The sequence below is a fragment of the Periophthalmus magnuspinnatus genome, chromosome 7, assembly GCF_009829125.3.
Source record: "Periophthalmus magnuspinnatus isolate fPerMag1 chromosome 7, fPerMag1.2.pri, whole genome shotgun sequence".
In the NCBI taxonomy this organism is placed as follows: domain Eukaryota; kingdom Metazoa; phylum Chordata; class Actinopteri; order Gobiiformes; family Gobiidae; genus Periophthalmus; species Periophthalmus magnuspinnatus.
In genome coordinates, this window is record NC_047132.1 from 4,263,785 (window position 1) to 4,278,946 (window position 15,162).

Consider the following 15,162-nt stretch of genomic DNA (forward strand, 5'->3'; position numbering starts at 1 on the left):
TCGTCTCTGATGCTGTGAACATTTGTGTGTCCCTCCGCCATGGTGTTCTTCACTCCCATGTGCTAGTCTCCAAACCACTGCTCTTTTTGACTACTCAGATTTCAAGGTTTTGTCAACATGTTTTTGGGATGTTTTGGCAGATAAACGCAATTCATGAGGTCTGAAGTGACTAAATGTAAAAAGATTTTTGTCAAACAGTAAAACTAAACTGCGAGGCAAGATCCAACTTGATATGGTGCTTATGTATATGCATGCATATATGCACGCACATAAAGTTGGTGTCCTAGGAACAATCTGGTGCTCTAAACATGTGGGAGAAGGACTATGAAGCAACAATGCAATATGGTTATTTGTACTTGGATAAAAAGAATTGAGTGGCTTGTGCAAAGTTAAACCAAATCTCCTGTTGTCAGCCTGAGCAGTGGTTGAAGCGTTGTCTCATCTGGACCATGTCTGTAGTGTTGTGTGAATGAAGCCGTGGCCGTAGAAGCACAGCCCATAGTTAGTTCTCCCCTGACCCCTGACCCCCACCCTCAGTCCTGTATTTAAATCAATAGAGAGAAAAAGTGAAAAAGAAGGCAATTATGCAATTTCTACACTTTGAGATGTGTACATATGTACAGTTAATGTGTTTTATTTTGATTTTATATTGTTAGAGACAAACACACAACGATGAATTGTGAATTTTCTGGGAAAAGTATTTTTCTCATTGACCCATTTCTTTCAGTGTTTATGTTTCAAAAGACCATTAAATTGTGGACTGTAGCTTTCTTTTATATGGGCGTTTTCTTTTTATTTAATATTAAAATATTTACAGAAAACATGTCTGAAATAAATCTACACATATGCTACATATACAGTAAGTAAGTACATACATGATCTAAATAACGGCACTATATTACATTGCCCTAATTTCAGTTTATGATTTGTCTCTTGAGATTATTTATATATATATATATATATATATATATATATTTAAATTTATATATATATATTTAAATTTATATATATATATTTAAATTTATATATATATATTTAAATTTATATATATATATTTAAATTTATATATATATATTTAAATTTATATATATATATTTAAATTTATATATATATATTTAAATTTATATATATATATTTAAATTTATATATATAAATATAAAAAATACTATGCTTATAAATCTGTACGTTCAAAATAAAACTATGATTCTTTCTCTAAATGATACAGTGCCTACATCTACTACATCTATTGACTAACAATAGCTGAGACCACCATGACTCACTCCACTCTTCCCATAAACACAAACACGGAAGTGACGCAGCAGTGGCAACGCGGGGCCCTCATTTCCCCGGTCCCTGATGCTGTGAGCGGGCGCAGCAGGAGGAGGATGCTGCGGTGGGTACCACTTTAACAACTCTGGATGCGGACCACGCCCTTCCCCTCTCCACCGACAGAGGGCGCAGCATCGTGCCAAAACTGACCCCACCGACACACCGTCAGCATATCAGAGCCTCCAGCATCTCCCTGACCGTCCTTCAGCTGTGCATCACCGCGTTACCTCCTCCAAAACCGCCCGAAAAAAACACCACGGACCTTTACTCGCGCCCAGACGCCAAACCTCACACGCATCCCATCAACTATGTAGGTTTATCGTTTCGAAATTTGGGGAAATCGCTTTGAATTTCAGCGGCACGTCACTGCGACAACATCCAACATCTGCGTATTCGCGAGGATTTAGCGCTAAAACAAGCCAAATCCAGCTCGCCAGCGCGCCCTCGTTCATTTACCGAGGGGAATCCACGCGTGTCAAAAGATTTTTCGTGCGCTTTTTCGGCTTGCGTCTTCGCGTCTTCGGGCCTCCTCTGTGTCCGCATCTGAGTCCCGTGTAGCAGCAGCAGCATCATCATCCCGAACCTGCGCCATGGCCGACGTCGTCTCGGAGTGTAATATCAAAGTGCTGTGTCGCTTTCGCCCGCTCAACCAGTCTGAGATCATACGCGGGGACCAGTTCATCGCCAAGTTCCAAGGAGACGACACTGTCATCATTGGGGTGAGTGGGACAGACACGGGGGTAAAGGCAGGAAAGGCATTGTTTTACGGAGGACAGGAGCAGCAGGCCAGCTCCAGTCTCCTCATCAATAAATCAGCAGACGCCGGGCCCATCTGTGTGGACATAGAGGAACAGTGTGGGATAAAGAGAGTGTTTTAGCTACAATTACGCCTGTCACGATCATTCAAGGGTAATGCAGCCTATGAACAGATATAAGACAAATATAAACATGAAATATAACAATCATACTAAAACTAGAACTGATACACTAACTCTTTAACTCCCAGTAAAATGTATATATGTGTATGTAATGTCATGTATATGACATGAGTATATACTGTAACTAGTAGGCCTGCATACGTCAAAGAAATGTACAGCTCAGATCTTATGACTAGGCTACAGAAAAAGAACAAAAAAATTGGATAACTAAGCTAAAATTGCCCACTACACTATATACTTGTATAGATGATAAAAGTCCTCCAGCTTTATATACTGAACGATATGTTTATTAGTATGAGTTTAGTAATTAGTTATTGTGACTAACCACAATTGTGTTAAAAAGTCCAAGGATGTTATCTAGGATATTAGCTATTTTAATGTGCTTTTAAGTCAAATCTATTACAAGGTACTGATTGGCAATCACATAGACGTCTGCTGTGTCAGATGTGACACAGAACGTATATTTTAGGATCATTTTAAAGTTTAGTTCTGGTTAAGACCTGGTTCAGACCTGGTTTAGTCCTGGTTCATACTTGGTTTAGTCCTGCTTCATTCCTAGTTTGGACCTGATTCAGTCCTGGTTCATATGTGGTTCAGACCTGGATTAGTCCTAGTTCAGGTTTAGTCCTAGTTCAGATCTGGGTTAGTCCTGGTTCAGTCCTGGTTCATACTATAGCTTAGACTTGGTTTAGACCAGGTTCAGACCTGGATTAGTCCTAGTTCAAGTTTAGTCCTGGTTCAGATATGGTTTAGTCCTGCTTCATGCCTGGTTTGGACCCGGTTTAGTCTTGGTTCAGACTTTGTGCCGTCCTGATTCAGACCTGTATATGTCCTGATTCAGACCTGGTTTAATCTTGGTTTAGACCTGCTTCAGTCCTAGTTTAGTCCTGCTTTATACCTGTTTAGACCTGACTTAGTCTTGTCCTAATTCAGACCTGGTTTAGTTCTGTTCATGTCTGGCCTAGACCTGGTTCAGACCTTGATTAGTCCTGGTTCAGGCCTGCTAAACAGGTGTGACCCAGGGCTAAACCAGGATTAAACCAGGTCTGAACTAGGACTCAACCATAGTCTGACCTGGGCTACAAAAGAGTGAGGCTTTAGTCTACCCATTTCTTCAAGACCACTTTATCCATAATGAAGCCAATCAGCTCCATATGGGCCTTTATCTGCGAGCCCCTCACAGACTGCACTGGTGATGGTTATGGTTATGGTTATAGTGACATGTGGTGGCCTGAATAAGCTGTTTTCTCAGTACAAAATGAGCTAAGTGCTGAGGCGGCCTACAGTGTAATTCTATCTGCTGTTTCAGAAATGCAGACTCACTCAATCTGGCAACAAGAGACACTTTTCTGATCTGCACAGGTTTAAGTGCACAATCATCTGCAATACTGGGGAAATCCTACTTAAATCCTTTTATTTTATTTTTGAGCCTATTTATAAGCCTAACATTGTTTCCTCATCAAAAGACCCTTTAAATTCTGTAATGGAGGCAAATGTAAAGTGGAACAAAATGCAATTAATAGATATAGATAGACGGATAGATTACATCTCCACAGACCTGACTTGTATTTGGCCTGGATGAATGCCTCCTTCTGCTTGTTTCCATGGAAATGTTGTTCTTTTGGATATGATATCCCACAAGTAATTCAAAGTGCTTTACAGAATAAGAAAAACATTAAAATCACAATACAAACGTGAAATTAACATTAAAGGAGAAAAGTGCAGAAGAAAAACCTTTCAGTCATATACACAGATAAACAGAACCGTTTGAGCAGTAGAGGCCTGTCTCACATCTTCAGGAAGAATGTTCTAGGTTTTAGTTGCACAAAACTGAAAGGCTGATTCCCCATGTTTAGTCCTGGTTTCATCCTGTTTTAGTCCTGTTTTAGTCCTGGTTTAATCCTGGTTTAATCCTGGTTTAGTCCTGGTTTAATCCTGGTTTAGTCCTGGTTTAGTCCTGGTTTTATGGAGAGTCCTGGTTTTATGGAGAGACTTGTAAGATGCAGAGTGCTTATAAACTCATCACAGTGAATAATTAGGATGCTCTGAATGAGATAAGTGAGTAATAACTTTGGACCACTGTAAACTGTTTACAATGACCTAGTTCTGTTTTTCATGTTTTTAAGACAGTAAACATCAGGAACAATGCCTTTTATTATTGTTAAAAAGCTGAATAGTGCGGGATGTGGTGGTGTTTTACTGCTGAAATTTGGTCAAAACTAATTAAAGGTCTGCTTCTCACCTGCTGAGTCAGGATCCTGAAGTGGGTCAGAGGTGAGACCAAACGTAAAAAGACACATATTAAAAGACAATAACTGGGACACATAGATTTGACAACAACTCCAGTTATACATGTATTTGAATAACTGCTGACAATATGAAATTATTTGAACATTTGTGTTTCCTGTAGCGCTCTTTCAGATAAGATTGATTTGTCTCAGGCAGCAGGTGACTAAAGAAATTCGTGGTCGACTAAAGACATGTCCTGCCAGTCAATTAGTCAACTAAAATGAGGGCGTGGCAAAAACTCTCAAAACTGTTACACATCTCTATGTATCTGACCCACACTGCATTCACAAGACCACACCTGCAAAAACAACTGTTTATGCAGAAAAAATACAAGGAAACATTGTATTTATACAACCACAGATTCAAATAGTGAGTCATGAGTTTAATTTGCCTTTTTACATAGAAATAAATAAAAATAAAAAAAAAACAAATCTTCAGCTACCTCACTCACTTGTTCTTTCTTCTGTCCCATATAAATCTTCATAATGTCAATAAATTGATTAGTTGACTGATACAAATTCTGGTCAACTAAGACTTAACTGATCAATCGATGAAATGACTACAGCCCTAAATTTGTGCAATATTTAGTTTCTTGTCCTTCCATTTACATTAACTTAGAAATTATGTAATAACTAATAAGAAATCAGATTTTACGTCCAGACTGTTCTTCTTAGTGTTAGTAAAGGTGCAATATGTGACTTTTCTGGTTGAGAGTCTGCCATCTGCTTTTTCCATGGATATGTTATTGCATTGCTTTGAATGTTCCACATTATGGCATTCAATTTATTTATTTTCATGGAGACCTATATCAGTCACAGGTCACATGTGTAAATGCACATTTTCAATCTATTTTTCAAATACCTGGAACTGAATACATGTAAATGTAGTGCCAACCAGTGGAACATTCCAGACAAGAAGATGTAAAAAAAAAAATCTCCACCAAAAAAGTGACATACGAAGTCCTTCCCCAAATGCCTTTTTACTCTCACTCATTTCTGGGGCTAATAATGTGTACTACTACTTGAGTAATATTATTATAAAGTAACGGTATTCTTATACTTACTCTTGAGTGGTGTTGTCACGACACTAACATTTCAAACTTTTAGTTTGAGTATCGATTAGTTTGAGATTTTTTATACTTTTGACAACCCTACTCTTTTTGGCTACTCTACCCACCTCTGCAAGTAAAATAGACCAAAAAATGACTTTCGTTGTTTATCAAATAATCAAATCAGTTCATTTTTCCTGCCCTCAGTGATGTGATGTCACCTGAGAATTGGCGCTGGGATCTGTTGAGCTCATTAGTGGAGCTGGGTAGATTTCGAAGATGACGGCTGTGGCTGTGAATGTGGCTGGAGTAATCCCATCTTGTCCAGTGGACTTCATGTGGTGATAAGGTTCAATTGACAGTTGGGAGCTGAACCGTATGTATCACTCCCCAGCTCCCAGCATGGACCTACTTTTTTCTCCCAAGGACAAATTTAACACATATTCACTATTTTAGAAAATTATAGTACAAAAGAGGGCGTGGATATGTCATAATTCTAAAACCTGTCATAATTCAAATCTTTATCTTTGAGATCATCAAATGTTGGCGTGACTATAAGTTTGTATATTATGATGTCCCTGCTCCATCTTTCTCCTGTGTGTAACCTTGTCGTGTGAGCAGAATCCATTAGCTCATTTGTTTGGTTAATTAGGTTTGATTAGATTTTGTGCCTGGTGCTGTTGGGTGACGTGTCGATCTGTATCAGGCTGAAGCGTGACGTCATGGTTGTCATAATTGGTTTGTCTCATTGGCCTCATAAGGTCCATTACACTGTGGTATGGATTTTACTGGTTTACTGGTTGTGTCTGGTTTAGTCTTTTTTTTTAGCTTTGCTTCTGTTTTGGAGTTATCTAGCTGTTATAGATCTGGTTTAGTCATGGTTTAAAATTGGTGTGCATCCTGGTGTGTGGTTTTATCTGCCAGGTAAATGTTTAGACCTGGCAAATTCTTGATGTTTAGTTCATACTTAAAAAATAACTAATAATTATCCACATTGTGACATTTATAATCACAAGTATTTTTAAAACTCTATTTGTTATCCTTAAGAATGCACCGATCCGAAACTGGTATTGAATATCATTTGTTTTGAGTCGGGCAGAGGTGAGGGCAGCTATGTGTTTACACCAGTACAAAGACTCTTTATAATGTAAATTAAAGCCCACTGTCACCAACTGGAACATAATAAAATCCACCAGAAATGTGCCTAGAATTTCAAAAATCTTGCCCTCCCCCCCTTATATGTTTGTGTTCTGTTCTTGTGACTGTGGAAGTTGTGACAGTCTGGATGATTTCAGTCTGATGTTCGTTGTATAATCACAAACACAACCGGTCAAAGTGATGAGAGCAGAGTCAGAATGTGTCAAATGTGAATCACCAATAGCTGAGTCAGGAGCCATCCGCTGTCGGGGGCCCCAGAGACAAATTCAGCTTAGGCCTCCTGAAAGCTAGAGCCGACCCTGTCTCTAATTATCCTATTGATGGTTTCAGTTCTCTGTTATATGGAACATTTTGAGGGCTTTTTCCATTAAATATATTGGACATTTAGTTTTAAATTGCTGCTCTCTATGGCCGCGGTAGGCCTGTCACAATAACAAGTTTTGAAGTACGACATATTGCTGAAACACGATAACTTTAATGCAGGATTTTCCCCCTAAAAAACAAATCGACATGGACAGTACTGTAAATGAACATGAGCTGCATTAAAAAAATGAAACACTTAATGAATCATAGAAAATATTTATTCAATCTTCAACAGCTCATCTTATCATAATACAGAAAAATAGCAAAAACTTCCCCACTAGTATAAAGAAAAAGCGCCCAAGATAAATAATGACCCCCAGAAATGATTGTTCCTCCTCTCATGTATTGAGCGATAAGTCGATACAGTATTTATCATGACAGACTTAGGCAAAGGTCCAGACCTCTGCCTAAGTCTGTCATGATAAATACTGTATTTTCAATCACTCTGGAACTTAACCTTGGATCTGCTTAGTTCTGCTTATAGTTATCTGCCCTTCTGTGGAACATTTCAGACAATGCAGTCTCCATATCATCAGAAAAATGACACAGTGCAGCTTTAATACGGCTGTGCTGTGTCCAGTGTAAACAGTGTAATGCAAAGTCTGGTCTCATGCACTTTGACTGTTACACACTGCACTGCCTCTGACTCCTGCTTTCACAACAGACAAGAAGCTGTCGATATTTATGACTTCGTACACTTACCGCTAATCAGATTTCTCCAGACTCTGGGTGTTGACATGTTTTTCCCTCGTCTAAACTGTGTTCATTTTGATTTTAATTTTAAAAGCACTGTACGTGATTTATTTTGTCTTAAAAACATGAAAAGTTATTCTTCATTTACCTATTGCATCTTATTCCTATTCCTGTTATTCACTGCAATGAGTTTAAAAGCACTTTTCACAGCAATATGACTAACGACAACTAGCATGCTAACACTTTTTGATTGAGTGATTTTATAATTAGGTGCAGACAGTACACAGCAGTCTCATTTTGACCACAAGAGCTGCTTATACAATATATCTGTACTTATGCAAGACACATTTTGACTGGATACACAGGGACAAATTGATACAGTCACTTTAATTTAGTTTTCGTCTATAGTTTTGTATGAAAAAAATGGCACGCTAATTTAGTAAACTAAATCTATAATAGTTTTAGTCAACCAGGTCATGTGACAAATTGTCTGTGACTGCTTGATGCTTTGAGTTTGTTTATGGTCTGGTTTGGGACTCCTGGACTGAAAAGTGAAAGTTTTTATCTGGTCTCCACTTGACATTATGAGTCTGCATAGTAGCAGTAGTAGTAGTAATAGTATTTGACCCATCGTTCATTGTCTCTGTCTTCAGGTCTTGAGCTAGTCTTAGTCAGGACTACCTTAGCTGAAGGTTACAGTGCATGTTTTGGATTGACAGGGGAAACCCATGTAGAGAGAATGTGCAAACTCCACACAGAAAAACTCGGCATTAAAACCTGGAACCATGGTAAGAGTGCTAGCTTCTCAGCCACTGTGCAATCTTATTACACTGTAGTATATTTTGCTCTCCTGCAGACTGAGGATGAGCCAGAATCTGCTCACACACTGTAAAGTAGACATGACTCCATTTCCCAGAATCCCCTGCTCTCCTCCTGTTTCCTCATTAGCCCCTTTATCGACCCGGGCTAAGTGAGACATCAATACGTCATAAAGCAGATGACCGGGTTATTCAATACACTTTCACTGTGGCTCCTCTGGTGATAATGGGCTGACTATTGGGCATTCTACAAAACGATCCCCCATATTTTTTAGCAAATTTTGAAATAAGATATATATTACTGCTGAAGATATTGCAATAAACTGTAAACTATAGGTTAACATGTTTTAGTAGTTTTAATGAGCAAGCTGAAATAAACTTTCCACTAGCCTCCTCTTTATCATCATGTCTCTGCCATTTTCATTGTAACTCCCTGATCTGTCTGATGCACTGAGGACAAACTGGGAATGACACAGTGGATAATATTGGGGAATTGTTTCATCCTGCTGGGGGAAAAATGTAAATCTGTAAAATCTTTTCCATTTCTGTCTCCAGGGAAAGTCCTATGTGTTTGACCGAGTTTTCCCCACCAACACCACCCAGGAGCAGGTCTACAACACCAGTGCCAAGCAGATCGTCAAGGGTACGACCCCCACCAGTGACACAACCCACTAACACAGCCAACACGACAACCAACCAACAACCCACCAATCCACCCACAACTCACCCGACAACCAACCCACCCAACATTTCTTAACATGTCTCAAAATCAAAAGTACATATGTTATTGCTCAGCTGTATTTACAAGTGTGTGAATGTTAACAGATTTTATTAGCAATTATAGCGGCAAAGCTGTATTTCTAATTGCAAAAATTCTAGATGCCCCTGTCTCCTTGCCCAAACTCAGAGTTACCTGTGCATATAAACATAATGAACATCCACCCCCACTGATAACCCTCACCCCACTGTCCACTAAATGCCTTCTCTTGATGTGTCCTCTGTCCTCTGTGTCTCTGCAGATGTGTTGGGTGGATACAATGGCACCATCTTTGCATATGGACAGACCTCCTCTGGAAAGACCCACACCATGGAGGTAGGTTCTCAACCACAGAACACAGCCAGTTCTAATTTAAACAAAATACAGGCATAAATTAGGGTTTTATTTCAAAGGTATGGGATAATTATGAGGGTTGCTAGTGCCTTAAAGTGGTTCTAAACACTATAACTCCACTCACAATCACTTTTCGAATAGAGCTGCAAAACTGAGACTAAAGAATGAGTGAGGCGAGAGGAGGGGCAGGGTCTGGACACATGAGAAGCAGTGTGATTGCTCTAACAGGTATCCACACTTGAAGCTATGCCCAGTGTTTGTTTTCAGAAACACTTGGCTGTAACCAGGCCAGTATAGTCTGATGTCAGAGAGCACTTGAAATTGTAGTGGCCACTGGTCAAAGCACACTAAGGACTAGGCACGTTTACAACTCCATATACAGTGGTGCCTCGTTTATCTCGGGGATTATGTTCTAAAAATAACCCGCAATAGGCAAAATCCGCGAAGTAGTCAGCTTTACTTTTTGCAATTATTATATATGTTTTAAGGCTGTAAAACCCCTCACCACACACTTTATACACTTTTCTCACACAGGCATTAACATTTTCTCACATTTCTCTCTTGTTTAAACACTCAAAGTTCAAACCTTCATAGGCGCCTTTGTCGGTGCAGAACGTTTCATCGACATTGTGGGTTTTGTCGGGGAGAAAACTTGCAAACATCAGAGTCACACTGTGATTAATGATTAGAGTTCTTTTAGATTAATTTCCAACTTGTTTTAGCAATACAATCTGGCAACCAAAAGTGAGTAGCTCATCCTGCCTTCTGATTGGATAATGGACTTAAAAAACAAATTACAAAATGACTATAGTGGCCACACTGTCCAATGTTTCTGTAATTAATAGACAACATTAGAATGGTTATCAGTAAAAGCTATATTTGATGTGTTTACCTTGTACCTGATGACACAGATACTTAGTTAGTTTAGTTAGTTTAGTTTGTTTATTCAGACACACACAGAAAATAAATAAAACATTGTCACAGTCACATACATAGAATTTGTTCATTGTGACTGAAAGGCATAGGCTGAAGCTAAGCTTATTTATGCCTGCCTAATTCAACATCTAAAGAATAATATACAGTATACAATACAGAAGAAATACATTTGTTTTTATATTCTTACGGTTACCTCTGGATTTATATATATATATATATATATATATATATATATATATATATATATATGTATATATATATATATATATAATCATTAGTAGTCCTTTTTTGTCATGATCATAGGTGTTATTTTTAATCATCAACATATTATTATTACTATTTTGTTTTCCTATTACATAATTCATATTATGTAGTAGACAAGGTTTATACTATGTTCTTTAATGTTCAGTTCAGTTGTCATAGTAACAGTTATACTATTGCTCTATAACTGTAACTGAGATGCACATAGATTTTTTTGTAGTTCTTGCCATAGTTTTTTGGAAGATGCCAGTTCCCCTCAGATTATAGCGACTCTCTCTAGGTCTGAACAGCTCCTGGATACAGTGTGGAAGCATGTGGTTATGGGCCTTATACATAACAACTGCTGTATTAAATTCAACCAGATCATTTAGTTTTAATGTTTTTAGTTTAATAAAGAGTGGGTTGGTGGATGCATAATATTCTGCCCGATTGACAATCCTAATCGCTTTCTTTTGAAGTAAAAATAGAGGATTCATGTTGGATTTATAATTGTTCCCCCATATTTCCACACAATAATTAAGGTATGGAAGGAAAAGAGAACAATATAATATAAACAGTGATTTTTGGTTTAAAAAAGTTTTCATTTTACACATTATAGCAATAGTTTTTGATATTTTTGTTTTTACATTATATATATGTACTTTCCAGCTTATTTTACTATCGATGGTGATACCTAAAAACAGATATGAGATAAACATTTATACTGTACTCTTCACTAGTCTTTTTCTTAATTCTTCGTATGCCCTTGTTCCAGGGTAAGCTCCATGACCCCCACCAGATGGGCATCATCCCTCGCATCGCTGAGGACATCTTCAACCATATCTTTGCCATGGACGAGAACCTGGAGTTCCACATCAAGGTTTGAAATCTGTTTATTATTATTCATAGTCCTGAATCTGCCATTGCTATTTCTGCAATAACTACAATTTCATGCACTACGTACTTTCAAATTTCAAAATACAGAGCTGTTGACCTGGTTTATGGTCTCTCTCTGTAATTACTGGACCTATTCACATGAAACAAAAACTGGCACAAAGTTCAACATCTTCTCTGTCAGCACAAATGAAAAGTGTCAAATTATCCTTCTTTCTATAGTAATAAAAAGTTGTTGCATTATTCAAACCCACATGAACAATACTTGTCAGATGAAATTACTTAAAACCCCGAAATTAATGTAGTAAATTTGTGCACACAAAAAAATTTCAAGAAAAATTAAGAATGATGAAAAATTTAGACCGTTGCTATAGTGATAAAGTGGTAAAGTCCACAAACTGTTGCAAAGCAGTAAGATGAAACTTTAGAATACCGCAAACACATCCTATGTTAAAGCCCTAATGTGAGACTTTTCCCTAATTCAACAGGTGTCCTACTTTGAGATCTACATGGACAAGATCCGTGACCTTCTGGATGGTGAGGGATGATAATACTCTTTAAAAGTGTAATTACATTTGTTCGAGGTTGGTTTGTCCTAACTGAGTCTTCTGCTCATTTTAGTGACCAAGACCAACCTGTCTGTGCATGAGGACAAGAACCGTGTCCCCTATGTCAAGGTTTGTCACAAAAAAAAAAATGTTTAAGGCAGAATGTTAAGGCAGTATACTTAAATATAATTGTTAGTGAAATTAGTAGTCTAAACTGTCTTATGCACTTTGAGTAAATGTTGACTAGATTTTGAGATACAGTTTTTCTAAGTGTATTTTATTTTCACATGAACAGTAAAACAGTGTATTTAAACAGCTTTTATGTATGTTGTCATAGGGCTGCACCGAGCGCTTCGTGTCCAGTCCTGATGAGGTGATGGATGTGATCGATGAGGGCAAAGCTAACCGACATGTCGCTGTGACCAGTGAGTGATTCATTACTGGCCTCATGCTTCAGTGTTTCATGACAAAAACACATAATCATAGCTGTAGCTCTTAAAGGCTCTACCACTGTTTCTGATTTGAATTGTCCTACAAGCCTCAACCTGCAGGTCCCACAGTCTGTACCAGAGCCAGAGAATCCTACATCCTCTGTGGCCTGGGGAGACAACCACAGATTATTCCAACACCATCTGCAGCTATAGAAACCTCAACATGGACTTTATTTATGATTTGGATCAGATTTGGGATGAGCCACTTTTTACTGGTGAAACATGTGGCACCCAAGTACATGAATGCCTCGAATTGTAGACACTCCAAGGAACACTGAGGAAAAACACTTTATTGAAGAAACAAGTGGCACCAAATTATCCAACTGCTTGGACAAAAATATTGCTCAAGAACATCTAACCTGCAGATCAGAATCAAAACTGAATAGCCCACTTTAGCAGCCTCAGACACAGAAATGTTTTAATAATAATGGCTTACACTTAATGCGCTAATAATGCGTAATGCGCTTTGTCAAAGCACTACACTATAGTAATTATTCATTTATTTCCACACTTGGTGATGGTAAGCTACTATTGTAGCCACAGCTGCCCTGGGGCAGACTGACAGAAGCAAGGCTGCCAATCTGCACCATCAGCCCCTCCGACCACCACCTATCATTCACGCACACACCACTTTCATACTAGGCAATGTGGGTGAAGTATCTTGCCTAAGGACACAACGACAGAACTTGGTCTGAGCCAGACTCGATCCTCTGACCTTCAGGTTGGGGGACCAACACTCTAACCACTGAGCCACTGTCACCCCGTTTTCTATGTCTGAGGCTTAAAATAATTCAACTACCAGGCCAGTAATGCATGTTCTATTGGGAAGTGAATCACTAGCCTTAAACTTTTGGATTGGATAATGGGAGGCACCACTACAGGTTATGAAAGGATAAGAAACAACCATCATTCCACTCCAACCATCAGAGTGTGATCTCATCTCTTCCACAATTTAGGCTTAGAGTTAGAGTTGGCAATTAGAAAAAATAATAAAAATATATTGCATCACAAACTTGAAAATAAGTCTTTATTTTTAGCGCGTTTTTCTGTATGTAATTTGGTGACTTATTTGTTTATGTTTAATATTTATGTGTGCTCCATCCACTGCACCACTTCTACATCTCCCATTTTTACGAGGTATGCAACCACAAAACACTAAATACTGCATCAGTATTATATAGGCTAAGGGGCACTTTGTGAAGAGAAGTTTAGGCAGTATAATTTGCTTAGGATAAATGTGGTGTGTGGGCCAATAGCACAGACTGGCAGCCTTGCATCTGCCAGTCTGACCCCAGGCAGCTGTGACTACAATAGTATCTTACCACCACCGAGTGTGGAGTGAAAGAATAATGCAGTGTGAAGTGCTTTGGGTGTTTTGAAAGGTGCTATATAAAGTCAGTGCATCATTATCAATACACAAAATTCAATCCAAAGTGCTAGAAAATGTACACGGACATTCATTAATGGAAATATAGGTTTATTGTATAACTAACTTAGACGAACTATGGCCCTTGTTTACAGTATGGTTGCTAGGTAACACATGTGTCATTGCCTTTATCCTGTTTACAGTATGGTTGCTAGGCAAATTATTATTATGTTTTACCATTATGTTTGTCACATCTTCTCATATCAATAGTTCTTGTCGCTCTTTTTCTGTCCAGGCAGAATAAGGTTGCATGGAGACACAGGAACTTGGTCATTTGTGGCCATTCAAATTGCCATTACATTTCAAATTAATCAATCAAATAACTTAATCAGGAATATACTATATGGACATTTTCTACCTGCATTTGTCTTCTTTATCCCTCCGCTAAACTCTGATTCCACTAGAGTGGACTGTGATTGGTCAGTGAAGCGTTCTGTGATGCTACGCTATGATGTTATATAATATTTCATCATGCAGGATCAGATGGAAATAGAAGCTGATGGTGCAAAAAAAAAAAAAAAAAAAAAAAAACTACATCTCTACTACTGTTAGCACCTCATCATAAAGAAGCAGTAAAGCTAACCTTAGCCCCATGCAATACAAAATCACAAAATAAACACAACACACAGAGGGGCAAGGTCTGGACATACAGGAACAGTGTGATTTGTCTAACACAGAAATAATAGAAGCTGTGAAAGTGGCTCCATGTAAGGACAGGACACTTGAGTATTCTCTCATAAGAATCAGTGCAATTAGAGGGCCACCAAAAGGCATGTTTCACTAACTTTTCCACAGATTTTACATTTTGTATATCTTTTATAAAATAGAGTTGAGAAATAACATTTTAATTACCAATATAAATGTTTATATTGTCATCTTA

General features: G+C 38.1%; 1 protein-coding gene across 2 annotated transcripts in view; it reads left to right on the forward strand.

Moving 5' to 3' along the window:
• Positions 1-1,492: 1,492 nt before the first annotated feature.
• Positions 1,493-15,162, forward strand: part of kif5aa (kinesin family member 5A, a) — a 36,997-nt gene continuing 23,327 nt past the window's right edge. For both annotated transcript variants that reach the window (XM_055223067.1, XM_055223068.1), the window contains exons 1-7: positions 1,493-2,048; positions 9,192-9,279; positions 9,656-9,729; positions 11,699-11,803; positions 12,306-12,354; positions 12,439-12,494; positions 12,703-12,790. In XM_055223067.1, the coding sequence (XP_055079042.1) occupies positions 1,920-2,048; positions 9,192-9,279; positions 9,656-9,729; positions 11,699-11,803; positions 12,306-12,354; positions 12,439-12,494; positions 12,703-12,790 (589 nt within the window). In that variant the 5' untranslated portion in view covers positions 1,493-1,919. The remainder of the gene's footprint in view (positions 2,049-9,191; positions 9,280-9,655; positions 9,730-11,698; positions 11,804-12,305; positions 12,355-12,438; positions 12,495-12,702; positions 12,791-15,162) is intronic.